This window comes from Pipistrellus kuhlii, unplaced genomic scaffold, assembly GCF_014108245.1.
Source record: "Pipistrellus kuhlii isolate mPipKuh1 unplaced genomic scaffold, mPipKuh1.p scaffold_m20_p_6, whole genome shotgun sequence".
In the NCBI taxonomy this organism is placed as follows: Eukaryota; Metazoa; Chordata; class Mammalia; order Chiroptera; family Vespertilionidae; genus Pipistrellus; species Pipistrellus kuhlii.
Window position 1 is genome coordinate 8,647,008 of NW_023425562.1, and position 23,785 is coordinate 8,670,792.

General features: G+C 54.2%; 1 protein-coding gene across 50 annotated transcripts in view; it reads right to left on the reverse strand.

The window, feature by feature from the left end:
- CELF4 (CUGBP Elav-like family member 4) overlaps window positions 1–23,785 on the reverse strand; it is a 264,155-nt gene that overhangs the window by 174,218 nt on the left and 66,152 nt on the right. For all 50 annotated transcript variants that reach the window (XM_036419587.2, XM_036419561.2, XM_036419601.2 and 47 more), the window contains exon 2: window positions 14,857–14,939. In XM_036419587.2, coding sequence (XP_036275480.1) covers window positions 14,857–14,939 — 83 coding nt within the window. The remainder of the gene's footprint in view (window positions 1–14,856; window positions 14,940–23,785) is intronic.

Consider the following 23,785-nt stretch of genomic DNA (forward strand, 5'->3'; position numbering starts at 1 on the left):
ACTCAAAAATAATAAAACGGCACTGAGCACACCCCATACATAATATGGATGCTAATGCAAACGGTGCCCTCCCCAGCTCTCCGAACTAGATTTCTCAGCCAAGGAGCTTCGTTCAGATAAAGGCCGTGTCACAAATGAGAAAGGACAGGGACGTGGCATCTTGGCAGAGCGGCTGCCCACGTTTGTAGGCTGTGCCCGCTTTGGGCTTCTGTGTCTCCCTTGCAAAACTGGGGGTGCAGAGCGGGGGATGCGAAGGCGGGGGTCCCGCCTCACTCTGATTTCTGAGGTTCTCTGGCGCTCAGGAGGGAGACACGATGGCAGAGGGGAGTCTCATTTGTGGATCAAACTCTTCTGGCCAAAGAGAAGGAATTAGGGTTTCCTGACATCACTGGACAGAGTGGGGGTGTCCCGGGTCCCAGAGGGGGAGGAGCACTGAAATCACCCAGGAGGTTCCCAGGCCACACCCTGTCTTGGGGAAGGGGGGAGAACAGAGAGAGAGAAAGAGAGAGAGAGAGAGAGAGAGAGAGAGAGAGAGAGAGAGAGAGAGAGAGAGAGAGATCCTCTCTCTTCCTTTGCATGGGTTATACACCTGAATGCCTTGGAATGTCTCCGAGGCACAGTCAGGTGGTTTAGGAACCTGCCCCCATACTCCTCTGGGTGGGCCTAGTCCTCCAAGCAGTTGGGGGAGGGGATGCCAAGTTCCCCTCACCAGCTGCAAGTCCCAGAGGCAGCCAATTCCCCCCTGAACCCTCCTCCGGCAGGCCTTCCAACAGTGAGTAGCCTCGGCCAGCCGGTGCCCTAGGTGTGCCAGCTCTGCCCACTGAGGCTGCCTGGTGAGAGGAGACTGGGAGGTTCTCCACGCCCCCCACGTCCCACTCCCAAGGCCACACCAGCTTTTCACTGGGACCACACAGGCCTTCCCTGTCTAGACTGCGCTGCTTACAGCTGCAGGCTGTCACTCTCTGACTCAGGAAGCTTCCATGGCTCCCAAGTACCCAAAGCAAAGAGGCCAAATAGCTCAGTGGGATGTTCAAGCTCTTCCCAGTGGAGTCCGAAATCTCCTCTAACAACCTCTGCAGTATTTGGTTTTCTCCCTCAGCACCTTCTCTGTCCCCTCCTTTTCGAATGGTGTCACCTCACTGAGATGCTGCCTCCAGTCCCTTTCTACCCACCCACACTCTGCCTGTCCTTCTGAGGGCAGTGCTCCCAGCTCCCAGCACTCATGGAAGGAACGCTGTAAACACCGCCGGGCTGCCTGTGCTCCCAGACCACTCAGGCCTCTAGATTTTAGTCCAAAGTCTCAATCCATTGTCCTCTAATTGCTTGGCATGTACATCTTTTCTCCTCTGTGGGAGGGAAAGCCCCGAGGGCGGCAGGGTCTTGGCCTCTCCTGGCTTCCACCTGCCAGCCAGCACCTCGCACGGGTCGTGATCCTGGTGGGGGCTCAGGAAACACTTATGAATTGAATTAAAAACCACCTCTCAGGCTCTGAGCGGGCCCAGCTGTTGGCTGCCAGCTGTCGGGGCTGCAGGGAGAGGCCGATTGCATATTCATTTCAGATCCTTGGGCCGTCCTGCCACGGAGGGCCCCTAGACTGCCTTCAGCTGTGTGGGACTTGGCTTAACCTGCTCGCATGGGTTAGGGTAGGGGTGTCGAACTCAATCAGAGAAGGGGCCAAAATCTAAAATCCAGCCTAAATCGCGGGCCGAATGGTTTACTGAACAGTCATAAACTGTCATTGTGATGGAAACGCAGCGGAGAGCAGTGATGACAGCGCGGTGCGGGCCACATTGCAAGGCCTGGCGGGACGGATTTGGCCCACGGGCCTTGTGTTTGACACATGTGGGTTAGGGTTTTAGATGTCCTGACTCCCCTCCCCCCGCTGCCAGGAGTGGGGTCGGTGAACATGAAGTGGAGAGGGAGATAGTTGAGCCTCATGTGGGGAATGTGCGAACCATTAGGACCAACTTAGCTACCCCCTCTCCTGGGGGTATGACGTGGCCATCTCAAACCACCCTCTCTCAGCACCACCAGGCCTTGGCAGGGAGAGGGCCAGCGGCCTCTGGGATTTCTTGCCAAGCCCATGCTTGGCTTCCATTCAGCAGATTTGTTGATCTCCCCATGTGGCCAGCCCCTGGGCTTGGCCATGCAGCTGGGGGGGCTTGGTGTTGTGCCCCCTGAGGTCCGTTGTCTTGCAGACCAGGGCAGGCAGGCCCGGGGCAGATCAGAGGGGCCTGAAGCCGCTCCTCTGAGGAGAGACAGAATGGCTGAAGCGACAGCAGTGGCAGGGAGAGACGTCATCCATTTCCCACGTGGACACGGGGTGCTCTGTACCATGGGTGCATCACTTCATACTGTGGCAAACAGCCCTGGGTACAGGCACTATTGGTGTCCCAGAACCAAGATGAGGAAACCGAGGCACAGAGGAGTGATTTGCCTAAGACCATGCAGCTCAGAGGCGTGGAGCTGGGTTGGCTGAAATCGGGGCCGGAACCTGCCCGGTAGTGTGGCAGGTTTGATCTCGGGGTCCTGGGGATCTTTAGGGAAGGGAGAGGTTGGGGGTGGTCATGAGCACCTCCTCCTGGGTCAGGCTGGGAATGCAGGACAACTGGGTTTGGCGAAGGCGCTGAGTGCTGGGATGGGTGCGGTAGGCCTTTCGTTCGAAGAAACTGGTGACACACAGATCAAATCATGGATCTTGGCTCACCTCCTGGAAGTGGCTGGGTTCACGAGAGGAATTAGCTGCATGGCCCTGCCCCTCCACCCAAGTGACTGAGACTCTGCTTGGACACTTCGCTCAGTACCTCTGGGGACAGCCCATGACACGAGGGAGTGGGGGTGGCCTGGGAAGCAGATTTCTTCCTTCCTGCCCTCAGGCCAGCCCAGCTGCAGCTTATGACAAGGGCCAATTCTCATTTCTCAGATGGGCTTGACACAGAGCACACCCACTTCACTTCACACCCGTACCCCAGGCCAGCAGCGTCTTGCTTCAGCCTGAGATAAAGGTTGCTGGCCCTGGAAACTGGCTGGGCCCGGTCTCAGAAAGTGTGCACCCACCACTGCAGTGGTCTTAGGAATGTGAGCAGGGAGAGGACCATGGGATGCCTTTGATTCTTTACAATGTAAGCCACATGCAGAGGTACAGACGGACAGAAGCCAAGATACAGATGATAAACGTATGGTACCCAAGGGCTGAACCCTTCCTCCCCTGCTGTGAATCCCACGGAGGGAGAAGCCAGGCCAGTGGCTGAACAAATGTGCTGAGTGAGCAGTTGAAGAAACACCTTGTGAAACTACTCCTTCTGACTCAGCCTCCTCCATATCAGCTTCCGGTCACGATCTGAGCTGAAGGCAAACACTATGTGTGTGGGGTGGGGAGGGGGGAGTGGGGAGGGTGTGGGGGCGTTCGTTGCTCTGCCCAGCTTGCTCTTCTATGACCTCTGCCTTTCTCCAGGAGGCTGGTGGGGCACCATCTACTGGCTCCTACCCATTATCTATCCCCTCTTCTCCTTCACTAACCAAAGTACAGTTTTGATCGTGGCAGATATGTCTTGTCTTTGGCAACATAGCTCCTTTTCCAGCCTCCTTTGCAGCTACAGTAGCCATGTGACACAGCTCTGGCCAATGAGACACGCACAGAAGTCTTCTGGGGAGGAGCCTGTGGGAAAATGTTTGTATTCCTGATAAAAAGCTGGACTTATTCTGCTTGATTGTGGATGTAATGTGTGGAGCTTGGGCAGCCATTTTATATCCATGAGGACAGAGACTCTGAGGCTGACATGGTCATGCTGTCCAATCAACCCCAGACCCCAGACTCTGTGATATGCAGAAAAGCAAAGCTCTATTTGTTGCAGCCACTGCAGCCAAATGCATTTCTAACTAACAGGGTAGTTACTGAAAATGGGATTCAGAGAGGTGACGTGGCCTCCCAAGGGCACACAGTAAGGCCCCAGGCAGAGCTGGGGCTGGAATGGGACTCTGCTTTTGATGCAGAACACCTGCTGGGCCCCTGCCCTGCCTCACATGGCCCTGGCAATTATACCAGCGTCTCCCATGGGGTAGCCTGGTCTCGGCCTTGGGGTGACAGGCATCGAGGAAGGGACGTCATTCCTGACCTTGTGAAGCTCAGGTGTTCCCAGAGTAGGTGCTACAGGATGCGGTGGAAGGAGCGCAAGCCCTGGAGCCAGACTTCTCCTTGGCCACGTTGCTTTGAGCAACCCCCTTCACCCCATGTCCCCTTCTGCAGGACAGCACTGGCAGTCCTGAGAGCAAGTGCACTGCTGCCTTGACCGGCAGGTGAGATAATAGCTGTGATGGGTCTGGCCCACAGGGACACTCCGTGAATAGCAGTTGTCGTGTGGCCAGAGAGACGGGCTTCTGCTAACTGCCCTCCCACTCTGGAGTCTGGGGTCAAGAGCCAGAGCAGACCTGATGCCGCTGATGTGGGTTAGAGCAGTCTGGGAGAGCTTCCTGGAAGAAGGCGTGCAGGCTTGGGAGCTAATCCCTGAAACCCTAAGAGGACTGTGGTGTGTGGGCAGTGGGAGGCAGGCCTTTCCAGGCAGGAGGAAAACTGGGGATTGCTGCGGATCTGAAGCCACGCCCAGAGTGAGCAGGAGACCAGTGACTCATCTACCAGGAGGTGATTAAGGCCTGCAGGCTGGCTGCCCGGGGCGGGGCTGGAGGCTCTGCAGGACAGCAGCTTCATCCTCTAGCTCCATCCTCCCTGTTCTCATCCCCAGCGCCAGGAGGAACATTCAGACTTAAGACCTTTCCAATTTCCTCTCCTTTACACACTTCCGGACTCTGTTTCCCCTCTACGGAGTCATTCTCACTCACAGTCATCTCCCTCTTCTGAAATGTAATGGGACAGATAGTTCAAACTGCAGGCTTGATCATTTTGTATTTCTGTTGTGCTGTGATTACCTCAGGTATGAATTAGGAGTCACCAGATTTTACTGTGGCCAAGGTCCCGGAGGCCATCCACACTCACATCATTGTTTGGTCACTCACAATAATGCCTGGATTATTTATAGCAATCCACAGCACATGCGGGTTTTACACGTCAGATTTTCATCACAGAGTTCAGAAATAGGCCCAGAAAGGTCAGGTGGCTTGTCCCAAGTCACATAGCTGGCTGGTGTCCTCCACGGACAAATCATCCAGCTTGGTGGTATCATTTTACCTCTTCTCTGCTGGGCACAGAGTTGGGCACACCAGGCTCGCTTGCCACCAGGAGATGGAGCCTCATGCCTGGCACCCCATGCTGCTCTCATCTAGAACGCCAACAAAGGCCTTTGATCAAAGCACACACGGGAGCCACAGCGAGCTGGGACCAAAGACACCGCATCCTCCCGGACTCCAGCCCTTTTCTCTTTACAGCAACTGTTTTCATCAAGAACAGAAAAACAAAGAACCATACCACTTTCTGCCATCTTCACCCAGGGTTGCCCATCTTTGATGGGACATGGCAGCTCCCCATTCAGGAACGATGCAGGCCAACAACACAGACCCCAGGCTCTCTGCTTACCCTGCACACACTCTCTAGAATAGGGGTGTCGAACTCAATCAGAGAAGGGGCCAAAATCTAAAATCCAGCCTAAATCGCGGGCCGAATGGTTTACTGAACAGTCATAAACTGTCATTGTGATGGAAACGCAGCGGAGTGCAGTGATGACAGCGCGGTGCGGGCCACATTGCAAGGCCTGGCGGGACGGATTTGGCCCGCGGGCCTTGTGTTTGACACATGTGCTCTAGAAGAAACTCTTCCGGTCCTAGCCCACATCCGTCTGGCACCAGGAGCTCACACACAGTCCACCTTCAAGCCTCCTGTTCTGGCGAAAGGTCAGCAGGCCCCTTAGGAGCTTCCCCTGGACTCACAGGGCCACGTCCACCCCTCTGGCTTATCACACATGCAGGAAGGCTCCCCTCACTTCTGACCACCCACCACCCAGACACACACCTTTGCCAGCGGCGACTGCCCGAGCACCTTCCACACAGCATTTCCTTCCCACAAGCAAGATGGACTGCAGAGTGAGACCTCGCCTTTCCAAACATAACCCTGCAGCCTGAACTAAGCTGGCGACTTTCCAGAGGGGCCTGGAGGGAATGTGGCTGGGACAGGAGCCGTGAGAACTGGGAGGTGGCAAGGCCAGCGAGGTCGATGAGCAGAAAGAGAAGCCATGGCCCTGCTGCCCACTAGCTCTGACCAGCTCCAGGTACAGGTGCAGGCTTAGGGAAGCATCAAGTTCAGGAACACTGAAAGGTGAAACATGGAGTTAACCTGGCAGCATGGGACCAAGGGGCTGTGTCAGGTGACCCGGGAGATGGGGAAGCTTTCAGAGGGGGCCAGAGTATATTTACAGAGGAAGTCATGTTGGATTTGGGCCTCCAAGGGTGACTCCAAACACCAGGCAGAGGGAATGGCGTGAAAAAGACAGGCCTAAGGGAAGGTGATGTGCAGGCTCTGTGGGTCTGGGGGGCCAGTGGCCAGGAGAGGAGTCTGCCACCCAGCTGCTTCTTAGGGGCGACAGGAAGCCTGCAGGGGATTCGGCAGTCAGAGCTTTATGAAATCTGGGCCACCCTACGAAGAACGCATTGGAAGGGTGGGAGTCTGGGGGCAGGAGGCCACCGTGGTGATGCGGCCTCCTCTAGGACACTTGAATTTGTCATAGTCTTTCTCATCTGAACTCCTGGGAACTCCATCACTACCATTTTGCAGAACACAAAGCTATTTCTGGATCGTAGCTGTCTTCACACTCGCCTCCCAAACCTGGTTGTTCGCTCCTCCGGCAAAGGGCTGGCTGTCTTTCCCATCTTTGTCTGATGGCAGACACCCGGCCTCCCATGAAAGAACTCTACCTGGGGCAGGGGATCCATAAACATGGCTGCTGCTGATCTGGGTGATGGCAACAGTGTTCCAAACCACACCAGGGCAAAGGCTGAGGACTGCCGTGAAATGCCTGCCTGCTTCCCTCGGAAAGAGGCTTGAGCAGAGGGTGGGAAAAGGCTCTGGCTGAGGAGCAAGGGCAGCTGTGCCACAGGGTCCAGCCCTCCACTGCAGCGCTGCTCCAGAGCAGGTCCGCAGGGGCGGGCAGTCTGGCTGGTCTGAGTTGGGGAGAGACACATGTGACCTGTGCTCTAGTGCGCTTGCTACAGATGGAGCCAGGAAGTGGAGAGCGGGGGCGGGCAACACTCTTCGTCACCCTCCCACTCTCCCCTCATCTCTCTGTCATCTTCAGGGATGTGAGTAATGCCAAGTCTATTATTCTTAGAATTTTCAAGAACGTCAGAGCTCGAAGGGACTCCGGGGCAATCTGTGCCACCGCCTCCTTTCACAGTCTAGGAGATGAAGGCCCAGAGAGGTTCCAAGCCGAGGGTTTTGCCCAGGACACCTGTCTTATTGGGGGCAAGCTGAACCTGGCACGATCAGGTTCCCTGACCTCCCCTGGGCAAGTTCTGTCCATGATCTCACAGGGCCTCTCATCTCCTTCAAGCTAGATAGGGTGGCTGTAGACACAGGCTCTCTGGTTCTTCCAGACAAACTGTTAGGGGGTCTTAGCGAGTCCAGGCCATGGCCAGGCCTAAGGTCTGCCAGGAGGGCCACAAAGAAGACTTCAACAGGGTCCCTGTGGGAGTTGAGAGACACTTGCCTGAAAAATAAGGACACCTTCCCACCCAGGCCAGTGTGGGCAGGGGAGGGAAGAGGAGAGGCAAGATCTGAGGATGCCCCAAATGTAGCCTCTGTGCCAAGATGGACCTCAGTCTCTGACTAAAAAGCATTTCTAATTTCCTTCTTGGAACACATTGGTGTTCCATTCTGCATAATGGGCGCATCAGGGGTCCCTGTGCTCTCAACCTGAGCCCTCGACCCATGACATGGTCTAAGCCACTTGTAGATGGGCTGCAGGATGGACCCGTGCCTGCCCGATCTGTTTCCTGTCAGAGTGGGGACGCTTCTGAAGGGAGGAACTAAAGAAACCCCACAGGTGGGTCGGCGTTGGAGGCCTAGGTTCTGATCCCATCTCTGTCACAAGCAAATTCTCAACCCATTTCACTAAAACTACAGATGCCATGTGGGTAACGTGAGAGAACTGAACTGGACTCAGTGCTGAGATGGCAGCCCTGGGTCCAAATCTGGTCACAGATATGAGTGTGCGTGACCTGCCAACTAGGAATGCCCTCTAGTGCCTGGACGTGAGCTTTGTCCTCCTCTACTACCCATTACTCCCTCTGTGCTGATGCCCTCTGAGCACAGGTCCCTATGAGCCCCACCTCTAACCCTCTAAGGACCCTTGGGCTTGTCCACCACTTGATTGAAAACCAGTAAATGAAAGAGAGGAAAGCTCAGTTCCAGGGACTCATGGAGTCTTTTCCAACTACCCTTGGCCTTAGTGCAGGGCTTCTCCACCCCCATGCTCCTGACATTTTGGGCCAGGTAATCCTTTGTTGAGGAGGCTCTCCTGTGCATAGCAGGATGTTTAGTGGCATCCTGATCTCTACCTACCAGATGCCAGTAGTGTCTTCAGACAATGTCATATGTCCACTGGAAGGCAAAATTATTCTTTGTTGAGTACCACTGGCCTCAAAAGACAGTTGAATATTTTCTTATTATTATTGTAGATTAGAAAATTTTATTATTTTGGATATGGAGGAATAAGAAAGATTATGTCAATTATTTCCCAAAGAGAAGAAAACAGAAGCATTTCCCCAGGGGAGAGATGGTGGAGGAAGGGCTGGTGGGACCTCTTTCTCTTACCCATCACCCTACCCCTGGGACTCAAACATCATTGAAAACTGGTTTACTTCCCATCATGGAAGAGCTATAGGGCTGCCCATTTCTCAGTGTCACAGTCCAATTGTGTTTCCTTCCAAAACATGTCAAAGCCCTAACCCCTGGTGTAGGGTCTTTGCAGATGATCAAATTAAGATGAGGCAATTAGAGTGGGCCCTAATCCCAAATGATTTATCAAAAATGGGAAATTTGTACACAGAGACAGACATGCACGCAGGGAAGATGATGTGAAGACATAAAAACACCACTGATGAGCCAAGGAACCCCTGAGACTAGCAGATACGAAGAGAAGCATGAGTCAGATTCTCCGTCACAGCCCTCAGGAGGAACCAACCTTTCCAACACCTTGATCTTGGACTTTTAACCTGAGAGCTGTGAGAAAATACATTCTTGTTATATAAGCGCATCCCCCCACCCCCCGACCTGGTTGGTGATACTTGGTTAAAGCAGCCCCCAGACTAATACACCCAGCGAGAGGAAAAGCAGCAGGGCCAGGTGGCTGGAGGTGAAGCTGGTTTGCATGGCTCCACCTTCTGACGCAGAAACTCAGCAGGTGGCAGGAGCTGGGAGACAAGATGCAGGAGCTGACGGGGCCCAGACTCAACCACACAGAATCAAAAGCTAACTCTGTGCCTAAAGGACAGATGAGTGGAAATACATCACATCCCTCAAATAAAACACTTTGATTGTGCCAATCACTAGAAGTTGTAAAACTATCCCGAAGAATTAACGGCTTCCGTACATGCTAACTACATCCATCATAAATTTGTCTTTAGTTTCTGTTATCATATCACTGTCTCTGGGGGCCCCTGTCTTGTCATCATTTGCCCTTTATAATTTATTCATCTTGTTCTTGCCTGCATCCTTTCTACTTATCATTCATCTTTACAAGTTGTACATAAAATTAGATGGATCCTTCCATGGCAGGGCTGTCAGGGAGGAGATGGGCTTCATCAGGGAAGCCCCGGGATAGCTGGTGGGGGTCCCCCGAGAGTCCCTGTGGGGTCCCAATTAGAGGTGGAGTGGGCAGAAGAGAGAGGGAGGGTAGGAGGGAAGGAGGAAGAGGGGAGACAGGAAAGGCAAATGAAAAAGAGGAAAGAAGAAAAGGTAAAAAAGGAAAGGGGGAAAGCAGAAGAAAGAATGATGAGAGGGGAGGAAAAAGAAGCATGAAGGAAAAAAAGAAAAGAAAAAGAGATGAAGAAAGGAAGACAAAATGGGACTCAGGAAAATGAAAGTGAGAGGAAGAGGGAGAAAGACAGAAGACCATCCTGACACAATGATGCCAGAAATTCAACTGAACTTTAAAAATATATATCTATTTTTCCATTTTAACATCTTTCCTGGTAAACCCAAAGAAGGTCACATTGAATTTCCATGGAAATGACCCGCCCTGAGTTGGAGCGACATGAGTCAGGAGGTGTGATGGCAGCGATGCTGCATGTCTGCTGGGCTGAGCCAGGGGTGGGGGTGGGAGATGGCCCAGAGGAGCGTGCAGGTTTGCTTTGTATTCTCACGTTGCCAAAGGGAGGGCACAGAAGCCAATCTTTAGCTAGTGAATTGGAACTTTAATGTTTACCAAGCAGATCCAGCTCCCACTCTCCGCACCCCCTCCCCCTGCCAACTCCCTCTCCTCCCTTCTCCTCTGCCAGCTCCCTCTTGGCTCTGTGTCCAGGCCTCCTGCTAACTGGACCCAGCTCCTCCCCAGCAGTCCTGGTGAGGAGCCCTTTGCTGCCAGAGGAGTAGAGTGCCGGCCACGGCTGGCCACGTCCCCTTGCTTTTCTCTCATCAGAGTTTTTCCCGTGAGGCCCTACACTCCTAACTTTGGAAACAGATGAGCTCTTTCTGGAAGAAATTCCCTGCAAAGTCCCAGAGGCTGGGGGAGCTGGGACTAAGCAGCAGGGACCTATTTTAAGGAACAGAATTCTTCCAAAAGGCTTCCTGTGCATGCTCAGCCTCAGGGAGCTCTCAACGGACATCTGCCCAGCTCATAGCTTCTGACCTGTCATGTGTGCCTTGTGTCTAGGCTGGTTCTCAGAACAGTGCTCCCCCCTGACATACCAATCTCCCAACTCTCTAGGTCTACCTTGCCAACATCCGGAACAAAACCTTTGGGGAACTCCTACACTTGATAGTCATCTGTGTCCTCTCTAAAGCAACTGTGGCCCTAGGAAAGAGAATGGCTATCCTGTGCTTTCATAGTGGATCTAGGATTGAGTCTGGCTTAGCAACCTATTAATTGTGTGACCTTGGGCATATTTTTGAACATCTCTAAACCTAGGCATCCTCATGTACGGGGGATAATAATGATAAAATGAGATAATGGAGATAACATGCTTGCATCATGACTGTCATATAGTAAGTGCTTAATAAATATATATTATTATTATTACTGAACAATTGTCCACACTACCTATGTTATAGTAATGTGCTACCTGGTATCACTGATGACATTTCTCTCTCTCTCTCTCTCTCTCTCTCTCTCTCTCTCTCTCTCTCTCTCTCTGTGTGTGTGTGTGTGTGTGTGTGTGTGCGCGCGCGCACACGTGCATGTGCACATATGTGTGTGGCTTCTGTCTGCAACTTGGATATTTCTAAGAGGGGTGGGGATACATTTTTCTAACCTCGTGTTTGCCAGGTCTCTAAGCACACGCTGAGAAAATACTTGATGGATTGAGAAACTGCCCCACGTTGACTGTGCCCTACAAATAGTGGAAAAACATTGGTAACAGAAGAGGGTGGGCTGGAAAGAGGCAGGGGGCCAGGAAAGTGAGATTGAGAGTGTGAAGGAGAGAGAAAGACGGAGAGTGGAATCAGCCTAGATGCTGACAGAAAACACTGAGCAAAGGGAGCCTGATGAGGGTCTGTGGTTCAGTAATTTCATTCTCCTGAAGTCACGGCAACTCAAAAAGTTAGGATCCATTTGTGACACTGGTCCCGGGATGGCTCCATCAGCCACCCTTTGGTTAGGCTGGTTCAGAATAATGACATCAGGTACACCAATCTCTGAATTGTAAGAGCAGACACGGTGGTCTGGTTTCTGAGCTCCCACTTATCCCAAGAGAAATGTCAGCTCCTCTCCGTCCCCAAATAAGAACACGTGTGAAGGGTGCCTCTAGTTCTGTCTTGTTATTGTTCTGGTTGTGGTTGTGTGTCTGTGCCTGACAACAATGGGGCTGTTTTCCCCGCTGCCAGCAGGATGCTAGCTCTGTAACGTGCTGGGAAAGAAACAGAATGGGCTGCCTGCACTATCTTCTCCCTTCTTGTCTTCTCAGGGAGAAAGTGGAGGGCTGGTTTTAATGGATTGACTTTAATGGATTTTGAAGTCTGGAAAAGTGCCTAAATTGCTGAGGTTACCAGTTTTCCAGGTTCTTTTTTCCCCCATTTCTTTCTCTTCAGTCAGACACAGAGTGAGCTCACTCAGGCACCGACTGCGGTCACCCCAGACCAGAAGAGGTCTCTTTCTCCCCAGCCCCAGCTGACAGGAGCACCCATTATTGCTTTGGGGGAGGGTATTTTGCTTGGTCCTGTCCCTGCATTCTCTGATCTCAGAGGAGAGAACCAACCAACAAGAATAACACCAGCTCTGCTTTCTGGAATCCAAATGGCTCCACCTTAAGGCATAATTTTTTTGGATCGTTTTATTTTCATTTGCCTCCGTGTAAGTTTGTACAGGGGCTCTGTGCCCTGGGAAGTTCTAGCTGCAATCCTGTCTTTCCTTCCGCCACTCCCCCTGTGGGCTGTGCCAGCCCTGAGAATTGTGACGAGGTTTTTGATGCCGAGAGTCTCCCTGTGAGGCCTTTGAAGAAAGGACAGCATTCCAGGCACCTCAGGGGGACTCTAGGCTCTGTGTTAGCTCTGTGGTTGGACTCCGTCCTCAGCTCTCCCACCTCCCCAACTGCATTCACATTTCTTTCTGTCCTTTCCTCAAAACTTGCCCAACCCGTCTTTGTGATTTTAGAAAAATGCCACTGGATCTCCCAGTATGAAGGATTAGCACAGATTATGGGGAACAGTGTTAATTATCGGTGGAAGGGGGGCCGGCGCGTCGCTCCAATGTGCTCCTGATTTCCCCTGGGCCTTTCTGCCTGGTAATAAGCCTTCTTTAATCTGGCAGGCCCCTTAGTGAAATCAGCACCACGGACAGTGGTATTGATTGCTTCTGAGAAACCATCACAGCTGCTCAACCAAATTACCTTTGATATGTGACCTTTAATGTAATTACTGCAACATCAAAGTATTTCTATAAATTATTAAAGAACTAATACACTCCATCATTTAGCTATTCTCTTATATGTAAAATAAACAACTACAAGTTAATGCTAGATCCAGCACAGTCCACATTTGCTACTGAAATTCCCCCAGTCCTGGGCCTCTCTCCCTCTTAAAAAATCCTAAACCTCCCCCTCCCACTTTCTCTTTCTGTTTCCCCCATCTACCTGGCTTTTAGCCATCACGAAACTCCCCAGCAATCTCTCTCCAGCCAACGAAGGGCCTCCCAAACAATGTGGTATTTTCTCTTCCATTCGGGCGACTCTAAAATATCTATCACCATCTCCCCCCAAACAAAGTACCATCCACAGTTTATGAATCAGCACAGACCTTTCTCAGAAGCCTTTGATTATCTGATGCGGTGGCTTTGTGACTCACACATAACATGGGGCGACGTGGCGCTTATTTCTGCCATCTTACAGAGGGCACCCAGAAAGTAATTACTATAATATATGTGCCTGTAGCCGCGCCACTAAGAACCAACTGGGGACTGGCCACCGTGCCCGAGCTGGGCTCCACATAAAAACCCGTGTGGCGCACGATTTCCATACATTTGCATCCGGGGGTACGTTATTAAGATGATTCAGCCCTGCGCTTTGCAATCACAAGTACAAAAATACAATCCAGAGGCTGTCTTAACGGAAGGCAGGCCCTCCCCATCCCCTAACCAGGTGAAGCAGGAGCTCTGATACAAAGGAAAGGCTGCCCCCACCGGGGGCTGCTTTTCTCTCCGTCTCCCTGGTTAACCTTTCCTGCTGCGGGGCAGGCATGGAAACGTGTGTTTACCTACCGCTGGCTGGGTAAGACTGTCAACATGCATATGTAAACATTGGTGAGCACACGTATAGAACACACGTGCTTCCCCGCAGTGCCCATTGCATAATACAGCGTAAACCCCCGGTACATTTATAAATTCCTCAGACGATGCCCACAAACGCTCCCGTCTTTCCATGTATCTTTGCATACTCCGTGTGAGCTGTATGTCTCAGCTCCCGGATCCCCCTCCCCCGCATCTCTCTGAACCCACAGGAGACACCATGCAGACCCCTGACCTGAGAGACGCTTATTTTATGGTGATGAACTGGCCTCGGTAACAGCCACGGCTGAGATCACACCCAGTTACGGGGGACATAAATAATCCCCCCTTCCCCTCCCCCCCCCCCCCACACACACACACACCCTGCACAGGAGGAATAAACCAGGGCTGAGGCGCGATAGTTTATCAAAGACCAGGGCTGGCTCCTTCAGTAAACACAGTGATCTCACTCCGGCGGCGCCAAGCCTGGATGGGGGGGCGCCCCCTTCCCTCTCGCCCCGAACCCCACCCTGGGCACAGCCCGCAGCATCCGACGTAGATGGGCTGGTGCTCCGGCTGGCTGCACCTTCACCCCGCGGGACCGGCTGGAGGCTACTCCGGGCGGGGGGAGGGTGGACCCCCGGCGGGCATGCCTGTCTCGGGCTGCCTGCAGGCGGGCAGGGGGTGGGGAGGGGGAAAGAGACCCGCTCAGCTGGGGAGGAGCCCCGCCCGGATCTGTGGCGGCGGCACAGGCGCCCCTCCCCGGGATGGTTCCGAGGAGGGGCCTGGACGGCGGGGTGCGGGGGGGCCCCCTGGCCCGATCCCCTCGCTGTTCTAGGGGCGGGGGGCGGGCGGGACGAGCTGGGGATGGAGCGGAGGCAGCCGGCGCGCCCGCCCGGACCGCGATCCCCCCGCCCGCCCGCCGGCCCCCGCCCCGCCCGCCTCCCGCAGTCGCCCCCTGTCGGCGCGCCCGGCGCTCGCGCCCGCGGACGCCACTTACCCCGGGCAGGGTCTTCTGCTCGTGCAGCGCGCTCTGGGCCTTCAGCGCTGACTCACGCTCGCAGTAGGTGAGGAAGGCGCAGCCTGGAGGGAAGCAACGGCGAGAGGGTCAGTGGGCGCCGGGCCGCCGCCGCCGCCCCCGCCGCCCGCCGCCCGCCGTCTCGGCCCCTCCCCGCGCCCGGCCCGCTCCCCACCTCGCCCGCCGTCTCTCCCGCGCGCTCCGCTCAAGCCTCCTGCCTCTCCGCGTGCCTGCCTGCCCGCCTGCCTGCCTGCCTCTCGTCCCTCGCGTGGTTACTGCTCCGTTTCCCTCCCTCGGCAAAGTCTCCCCCCCCCCCAATTGCCTCTTCCCCCTCCACGCCCCCTCTCCCTGATAGTCTCTTCCCATCCCCATTCCCTGGTACCTCGGGGGGCCTCTTCCCCCACCACGCCCCCTCTCCCTGATAATCCCTTCCCATCCCCATTCCCTGGCACCTCAGGGGCCTCTGCCCTCTCTCTCCCTTCAGCCCTCTCTGCCTCCCTCCCTTCTCGATAGTCCCTTCCCATCCCCATTCCCTGGTACCTCGGGGGCCTCTGCTCTCTCCCTTCAGCCCTCTCTGCCTCCCTCCCTTCCTCCGGTCCTCTGGGCGCTGTTCTGTCTGTTTCAGCTCCAGCCCCAGCACCTCCCAAGGGCAGCTCTCACCCCTCGCCCAGCTGCACCCCAGGCCACACTGGACCATGAAACCCTGCGGTGGGGCCTCCCTCAGGAGTGCTGCTGGCTGCTTTCTCCAGGATGATGGAGGGACCCCCTTGGCCTTCCAAACAAAGGCTCCATCAGCTGTCCTAATGAAGTGAATGGGGCTGCCCACGTGCCCCCTGCCCTAGGGCAGTGATATCTGCACACCTGCTCCAGGCGTGGGCATATGCAGTCCACCGAGGGGCAAGGCTGGGCCTGAGGCTGCCCCTTGCCCTGCCTCTAATTCCCCTGGTGACCCCTGAGAACCACAGCTCCAGGCCTGCCTTGGTCTCCTCAGTGTGAACAGAGGTTTGGCTCATCGGTTTCCGGTTTCTGAGGTTCAGCCTCGTTTTCCCTGGAGGCGTTCTGATGGTGCCTCAGCAGGAAATCTGGATTTTAAGAGCCCTGTTCCTGACTCAGGGGTGGCTTTTTAATGCTGGCCTTTCAGGCACAGTGACAAGGCAGAGAGAATGCTTTCTGAAAGTTCCCTCAGACTGCCCAGGGCCAGGGGCCTCTTCTTCTGCCCCCAGACCTGGCCCAGACCTGGCCCAGTGTGACCTGGGAGGCCTGCCAGGCTCAGAACCGCAGGGAAAGCAAAAAAGATAATTTTGGCCAGCAGCAGGCTTGACCTGGGGAACAGTGGCCTCAGACTTTCCAAGGCCCCAGAACAGGCACCTTGTAGGCTGGCCACTTCCCTTGTTTTACTTTTCTTTCTTTCTTTTTTAAATATATTTTATTGATTTTTTACAGAGAGGAAGAGAGAGGGATAGAGAGTTAGAAACATCGATGAGAGAAAAACATCAATCAGCTGCCTCCTGTACACCCCTCACTGGGGATGTGCCCGCAACCAAGGTACATGCCCTTGACCAGTATCGAACCCGGGACCTTTTAGTCCACAGGCCGGAGCTCTATCCACGGAGCCAAACCAGTTTCGGCTCACTTTTCTTTTCACTCTCTCATTCTCTTATCTCCCTCCCCCCACCCCCCTCCTGTCTTTTATTTTTTCTTTGCTCTCACAGTCGCCTCACTTGGTATGCCTCTTTCCTCATTTTGACCTCTCCCAATCCCATCCATCTTTCAAGAATCTGATCACTTCCTCCAGGCAGCCCTCCTTGACTGGTTTAGTCCATCTCAAGCCAGCCTCCTTCCTTAACTGTCCACAGCTGACCACTTGGTCATTCTTGTGGCCATTTATCAGCCGCTTCCTGAGTCCCATTGTGAGTCAGATTCTGTGCCAGGCAGGCCTGATGGCCCCCTCCTCTCATGAGGCCTGTAGGCTGGTGGTGTTGATCGGGTGCCAATGCCAGCCCTTGTCATCAGGCTTGCTCTGGCCTCTTACTTTCCCAGATGCAGAGTGTTCCCAATGCCCCTCCAATTCCTGAGCCCTCCACCCACCAGTGAAGCCCTTTTCCTCCTCTTACAATGTGGAAACTAGAACCGCTTCCCTTCACTTCCTGGCTTCCGAGAGAGAGGATTTTGGAAGGGAATCTATGTGTGAGGAGGACAGAGAAACGGAAGGAAGGGAGGAAGCAGGGAGAGAAAGCTGGAAGGCAGAACTCTCAGGGTCCCCGGGGGCTCTCTCTGCCCTTCCTCAGACTCCTGCCCCAGGCTGGGAGGAGCTCAGCGCCAAGGAGCCCCTCCCACTCCGCCTCATCCCTCCCCATCCAGACCCCAGGCCACCCTCTTCCTCACCTCCCTGCTTCTCCCTCCTGGCCATGGCAGACGGTCATTGATGGAGACACAGGGGGCTGAGATGAATAGCAGTCAGAGGCCCCCGTGACCTGGTCCCTCGTGCTGCCACCTGCCTCTCTGGAGCCTCTTTCCTCCCGTCCCCTCTCTTGCTTTGTCCTCCTCCTGCACCTGCCTGCAAGGAGGAGGCCGCCACTGTCTAGCTGTGTGCAGGCAAGCCAGCTCAGGACAAGGTCAGGGGCAGGTTTGGAGAGGGAGGAGGAGGGAGGAGAAAGAGGAAGAGAAAGAAGAGAAGGAGGGAGGAGAGGAGGGAGAAAGTGACCATATTGTTTCCATGGCCTAGGATAACAAGGGAGGCGTTCTAGATAAAAAGATAATTATCTGCTGTTTTTGTCTTTTCCAGCTTCCAGGAATTTCTGCCACAGTTTTTTTTTTTTTTTGGAGAGAACTCACAGCTGCATTTTGTAACAGAATCTTTAAGGGACCCCCAGGCCCCAGGCAACTTCCCCTGACATTTCTACTCCTTGACCTCACCTCCTGGCATCTTTCCTATTTCTCAGCCCTGCCAGGTACACTCCGTCCCAGGACCTTTGCACAGCTTGTGCCCTCTCCCCAGAATGACCCCCTTGCCCCTTCAGTCCCCCTCAGGCTTCTGCTTCTGTGACCTCCACAGAGAGGCTCTCCGGACCACCTCATTGAACATGGTCACCCACCCCCACACACACTCACTCTCTGATCCCTCGTCGTGGTTGCTCTTCTCTTCAGTGACCTATTAATAGTGTGTATCTGCTCCTTGATTAGCAGTCTCCTCACTCTCAAATGGGTTCTGTTCCTGTTTCGTCCTCAGGGCCCAGAACAGGGGCAGGAACTCGGTGCCTATTGTTGAGAGCATTGAATCTCGAACACCTCGGCTACTTTGGAGGGGACCAATCACCAGGACTGGGCTGGGGACACAGAAGTGATGCTCTGAGGCTGCTGGGAGCTGACCGAGGACACTGAGGCACACCGCACCTCCCTCGTGGCAGGGGACAAAGGTTGTCTGGGATAGTCAGCAGGTGGCCCCGGCCAGGAGGGCTCTTTTCCCCAAGGCTTTCTCAGCCCATCCTCCCGGTGCCTGCAGGGCAGGTACTGTCACTCCCCGTACCTCCTCTAGGTGGTGGTCCCCTGGACAGGGTGATGCGCAGTTCCAGACAGGAAGCTGTGCCAGGTGGATTCCCACCAATTAGGGGCCACTCACTGATTCCTCTCTGTGAACCTCAGTTTCCTGGTCTATAAATGGGGATAGTCATTCCCCTCGTGGCTTGGGGGAAGATGTACTAGCCCAGAGGTCGGCAAACCATGGCTCTAGAGCCACATGCAGTTCTTTGGCCCCTTGAGTGTGGCTCTTCCACAAAATAACCGCAGCTTGGGCGAGTCTATTTTGAAGAAGTGGCATCAGGAGACATTTAAGTTTAAAAAATTTGGCTCTCAAAAGAAATTTCATTGATTGTACTGTTGGTATTTGTCTCTGTTGACTAATGAGTTTGCTGACCACTCTACTAGCCCATGAGTATTAACAACCTCTGCCGATCTCTGTAATTGCAGAGTGTGGTATAATATAAACACATATTGACTCTCGTGCAGGGGAGGTCTGAGGCAGCATCCCTTCTGCCCAGAGAGACCAGCCTAACGCAGAGGCCACCGGGGCAGCCCACCCTGGCCTTCTCTGCCCATCTCTGCAGCCAGTCAGATGTTGCTTCTGACAGTCTACCCGGGAAATGAGTTGTCTCACTAGGGCTCTTTAAGAAGGCAGGTTTGGAATGGCTATCAACAACAAATCAACAAACGACAAATGCTGGCGAGGATGCGGAGAAAAAGGAACCCTCTGCACTGCTGGTGGGAATGCAGACAGGTGTAGCCACTTTGGAAGACGGTATGGAGTTTCCTCAAAAAATTAAAAAGGAACTCCCATTTGACCCAGTAATCCCACTTCTAGGACTATATCCCAAGAAATAAGAAACAGGAATCACAAAGGATATATGCACCCCTTTGTTCATTGCAGCACAATTTACCATAGCTAAGATTTGGAAACAACCTAAGTGCTCATCAGCAGATGAGTGGATTAAAAAACGGTGGTACATCTACACAATGGAATACTACATAGCCGTAGAAAAAGAAAGAACTCTTACCATTTGCAACAGCATGGATGGAACTGGAGAGCATTATGCTAAGCAAAAGGAGCCAGTCAAAGAAAGATAAATATCATATGATCTCACTCATTTGTGGAATATAGTGAACAACATAAACCGATGAACAAAAATAGATAACAGAGACATAGAAGTATCAAACAGACCATCAAACCTCAGAGGGAAGGTGGTGGTGGGGGGGCAGTAAGAGATCAACCAAAGGACTTGTACCCATATATGTTAGCATAACCGATGAGCTCAGAGAGGAGGGGGTGAGGACATGTGCTGGGGGGTGAGAGTGGTTAGGGAGAAGTCAATGGGGGGAAAGGGAGACATATGTAATACTTTAAATAATAAAGAATAAATTAAAAAAATAAAAAGGCAGATTTGGATAAGCAGCGACACCCTGTACTTGGAGGTACCAAGTCTGCTCCCTTGCTGAAGGCAGAGCCTGGGGGATGGTGTCTTGGTGGGGAGGGGTGGCTTCGTGAGGAGAGTTTGCCATCACTGGGTGTTTTAGAGCATGGCAGGCCTGCGGTGAAGGCCGAGGTGGGGGCTGAGGGTGGCCAAGAGAGAGAGAGGGTGCCCAGGTAGTACACACAGAATCTCATACAGAAGAACTAGCATTTTTCTTTGTTATTATTTTTGTGTCGATCCTTACCCGAGGATATATTCCCATTGATTTTTAGAGAGAGTAGAAGGAAGGGTGGGAGACAGAGAGAGTAACATCTATGTGAGAAAGATGCATACATTGGTTGCCTCCTGCATACACCGTGACCTGGGGCCGGGGATTGAGCCTGTAAGCAAGGTACATGCTCTTAACTTGGGACATCAAACCTGGGACCCTTCTGTCTGAGGGCTGATGCTCTACCCACTGAGCCAAACCAGCTAGGAACAGAACAACTAGTTTTGACTTCGCCTCACAGCAGCTGAGGAGGGGCTTGGAGCTATGAGGGTGGGGCAGGGACCGCAGCTCAGCAGTCATGACATCTGCCAGGCCCACTCCCCTGTGGACGCGCTGAGGTGTCCCCAGAGACACACCCAGGCCCCTTGGGAACTCACAGTCTAGCTGGGAGATGGGTTCTCTCCGGGAGCGGCTGCACCTCCACACACTGCCACGGGGAAGAGAAGGCCAGCGCCAGGCTGTGAACCTGGAGTCCCTGGACAGTCTGAGAAGGAAGCTAGCAAGAGAGATTTCTGGGGACGGGGCTAGCAAGACAGAAACCTCTCCCTCCTTCAGGCCCCGCGGTTCCCTTCCAAGGCCTGAACCCTCAAGCATACGGGTACTCTTGCCCACAGAAGAGAGAGCAAGGGTCCATGGTGGCTATTTGGAAGAGCAACAATCGGAAGCCACCGAAAGCTCCCTCTGTTCAAGCAATCTGAAAAATGAAATGGCCCTACGTGTACCAGCATGGGAAGAGGCATTGTCAGGGGAGAAAGCAGACTGGCAAGTCACATACGACATGTGCATACCGTGGGGGCATATTCCAGGAGATCTGTATGCACTCGGCTCTGTGTCTGCCCTACAGTGAGTCCGGAAGGGTCACGCCCCGCCAAGGACAGGGATGTGGGGGCTGGGGGGTGTCTCCCATGAGTTTAACTCTTTTTTTGTTTTGATTGACACTTTTGGATGTAGAATAGATTCATGTATCACTTGCATAATTAAAGATTTAAAAAAAAAATCTTTGCTGAAAGAGGAGTGTGAAATAAAAAGCAGGTGGGTTGAAAATGGGGGAGCCAGGCAGGAGGTAGGACTCATAGTCCATTTTGAACAGACAGCCATCACTGGGTATCAGCTTCCTGGCAAATTCCCTGCGATCATGGCAGGCCCTGCGATCCCCTGGCCTCACAGCTTCCTTTAGCTCTGGGACTGAAGCAGCTCTCTCTGCCCAGCAAACTACAGACAGCCTTCATGCTGGTCCGTGGCCTGAAGTTCCAGCAGTTGATGGGGGGAGGGAGGGCTGGAATCCATGATGGCACCCAGAGCCTCCCCATCGCTGCCCTCCCTCTTATTCTTCTCGGCCGGCCAGCTGTATGACCCCGCCGGCAGGATCTGAGGGAAGAAGCCGAGGAAATTACCAGGGAATGTCCGGGTGAGGGGTGACCTGGCCCTGGTCTCCCTCCTCTTCCGTCCCCCTGTTTGAGTCAGAGTCAGCGTGTTTTATCTCAACCCTCCTGAACCATGGACTTGAACAGAATAGAGCAGCCTGGCAGGGCAGGGATGGACTTTGAAAATTGCCGGGGGTGGGACTGGGGGCCGAGCGATGTCAGACTTCGAGAGAGAGTGCTGTCATGTGCAGCGGGTCCCTGGGGCTCCCTGCTGAAGGCGGACTCCCACCCACCCATGTGACCCACCCACAGGGGCCTGCCTTCCCTTCGCCACTCTCAGGTCTGCATGCACTGACCCTGGCCTGCACTCACACTCCCATATGCTGCTATTTAACCTCTTCCCACTCACCGCTCTTATTTACCTGTCCCTTCTTTTCATCAGTTTCACGTCTCGGGTCTCTGAAGAGACTGTCAGTTCCCCGAGAGCAGAGACAGTACCTTCAGAATGGAAGGCTGATCATCCTGCTCAGGTGTCTGAGAGCAGGGCGATCGTGAGAGCATGGGGCTGGGGAAGAGACCCACCAACTGGGGTGTTGGAGGGAGAGAGAGAGAGAGAGAGAGAGAGAGAGAGAGAGAGAGAGAGAGAGCAGGAAGCCCTGGGTGCAGCGAAGGGAGGGAACGGGGAGGAGGGTGTGGCCAGGAGAGGCTGACAGTGGTTGTTACCAGGCGGGGTATAGGCTGTGGCAGCCACCCTCCTCCAGCAGGGCAGCCCACGGGGAGCTGGGGCAAGGGGCGCTGCTGATTCCTGAGAAGGTGGGCGGGCGCCCTCCCCCACGTGGGGAGGCACACAGCGCAGCGGCAGAATTAATTGCACGGTGACGGCAGTAATTTACAAAGCCCCGTGTGCCGGCATAAAAGGCCCTTGTCATCGTGAGGCGAAGGAAGTACAATTTCCTGCCCAGCTCTGAACAGGGCTGAAGCCTGGGGTGTAATCATCGCGGAGGGGAAGGCTCCCCACACGCTCCCTCCTCCCGCCCCGGCCAGGCCTCGGCTTCCTTACTAATTGAATTACAGAATTAGCCAGGGGAAGGTGGCTGGAGAATGCAGAGATCTGGACTTTAATAAAACATCAGATCCTTCAGGCCAGTCACTTTTCCGGCCCTAGGAAGTGGCGGGAGGTGGGGGGGAGTGGGGGCAGGAGGAAAGGGAGCAGGAAACCCACCCACTAGCCAGACCCACAGATCCCTGTTTGGGGTGATATCCTTAAGGGGGTCCAGGAAAGCCCAAATCTCCACCGTTGACCTGTCATAATCCTGAAATCGCCCCTCAGAGCATCTTTCCGGAGTGGTTCTCACCCCAGGCTGCACCCGAGAATCACATGAAACACGGAGTTGGGCTGCTACAGGGAAACTGAGGCAGAATCTGAAAGGGGGCAGGGTGCAGGGAGAGAGGTGGGCCAGAGGGAACTCCACCAGCCTCCCTGGAAAGAGGATTACTGGAGCTCTAAGGCTACGTCTGTCCCCTCCTCCAGCCTCTGTCCCCCTTGGTCTGGGTCAGCAGATGCCCCTTCCCCAGCTGCAGACTTCTTCACAGGGCTCCTCCTCTGGGAATTCCCCCGCCCCTCAGCCAGCGCTGCCCCTGCCTGGGTCTGTGCTGCTTTAGGCCCACCTCCTGGGTCCTGCTCAGTGAAGCCCCAGCCATTGTGGTCCCACTTTCTGTGGATTCCTGTGGCCATGCCCTTGTCTGCCCCCAGGGTGAACCTGGCCTCCACCTCTACCCCAAGAGCTCCTGGAAAATGGGCTTTGAAATATGCAGAGAAAAATGAAATGGCGCCCCTTCCCCAGTGCCCAGACGCTGGGTGATCTTCGTAGCACCTTCCCAGGATCCACCCTGGCCCTTCCAGTCCCCCTAGTCCTGCTTCCCTGGCCCTTACTGGTCCTCTCCTCCCTTTCCCCCGGGAGTGCTCCCTGTGGGCATGCCAACAGTCCCTGCTCTTCTCCCTCCATTCCGAGGGCAATGGTCACCCACCACCCGGCTCTGGTGTCCTCTTCTCCTCCACCTCCATGGGGCCCCCACCTTTCCCTGCTGCCTTCCCCACACCACCCGCTTTGGAGCCCTCATGTCCTCCCCTCCTCCAGAAAGCCTGCCCTGATTACCCCAACCCCCAACTCTCCTAAAGCCCTCAGCGACGGCCCCTCTTATCTGGCAGTTAGAGTGCACATCTTTGTCCACTCACTTTTACATGTGTTTGCCCAAATGGAAATATTCTACTGTAGATGTTGCTAAGTCCAGGGACCTTTCTCCTCCCCCCACCC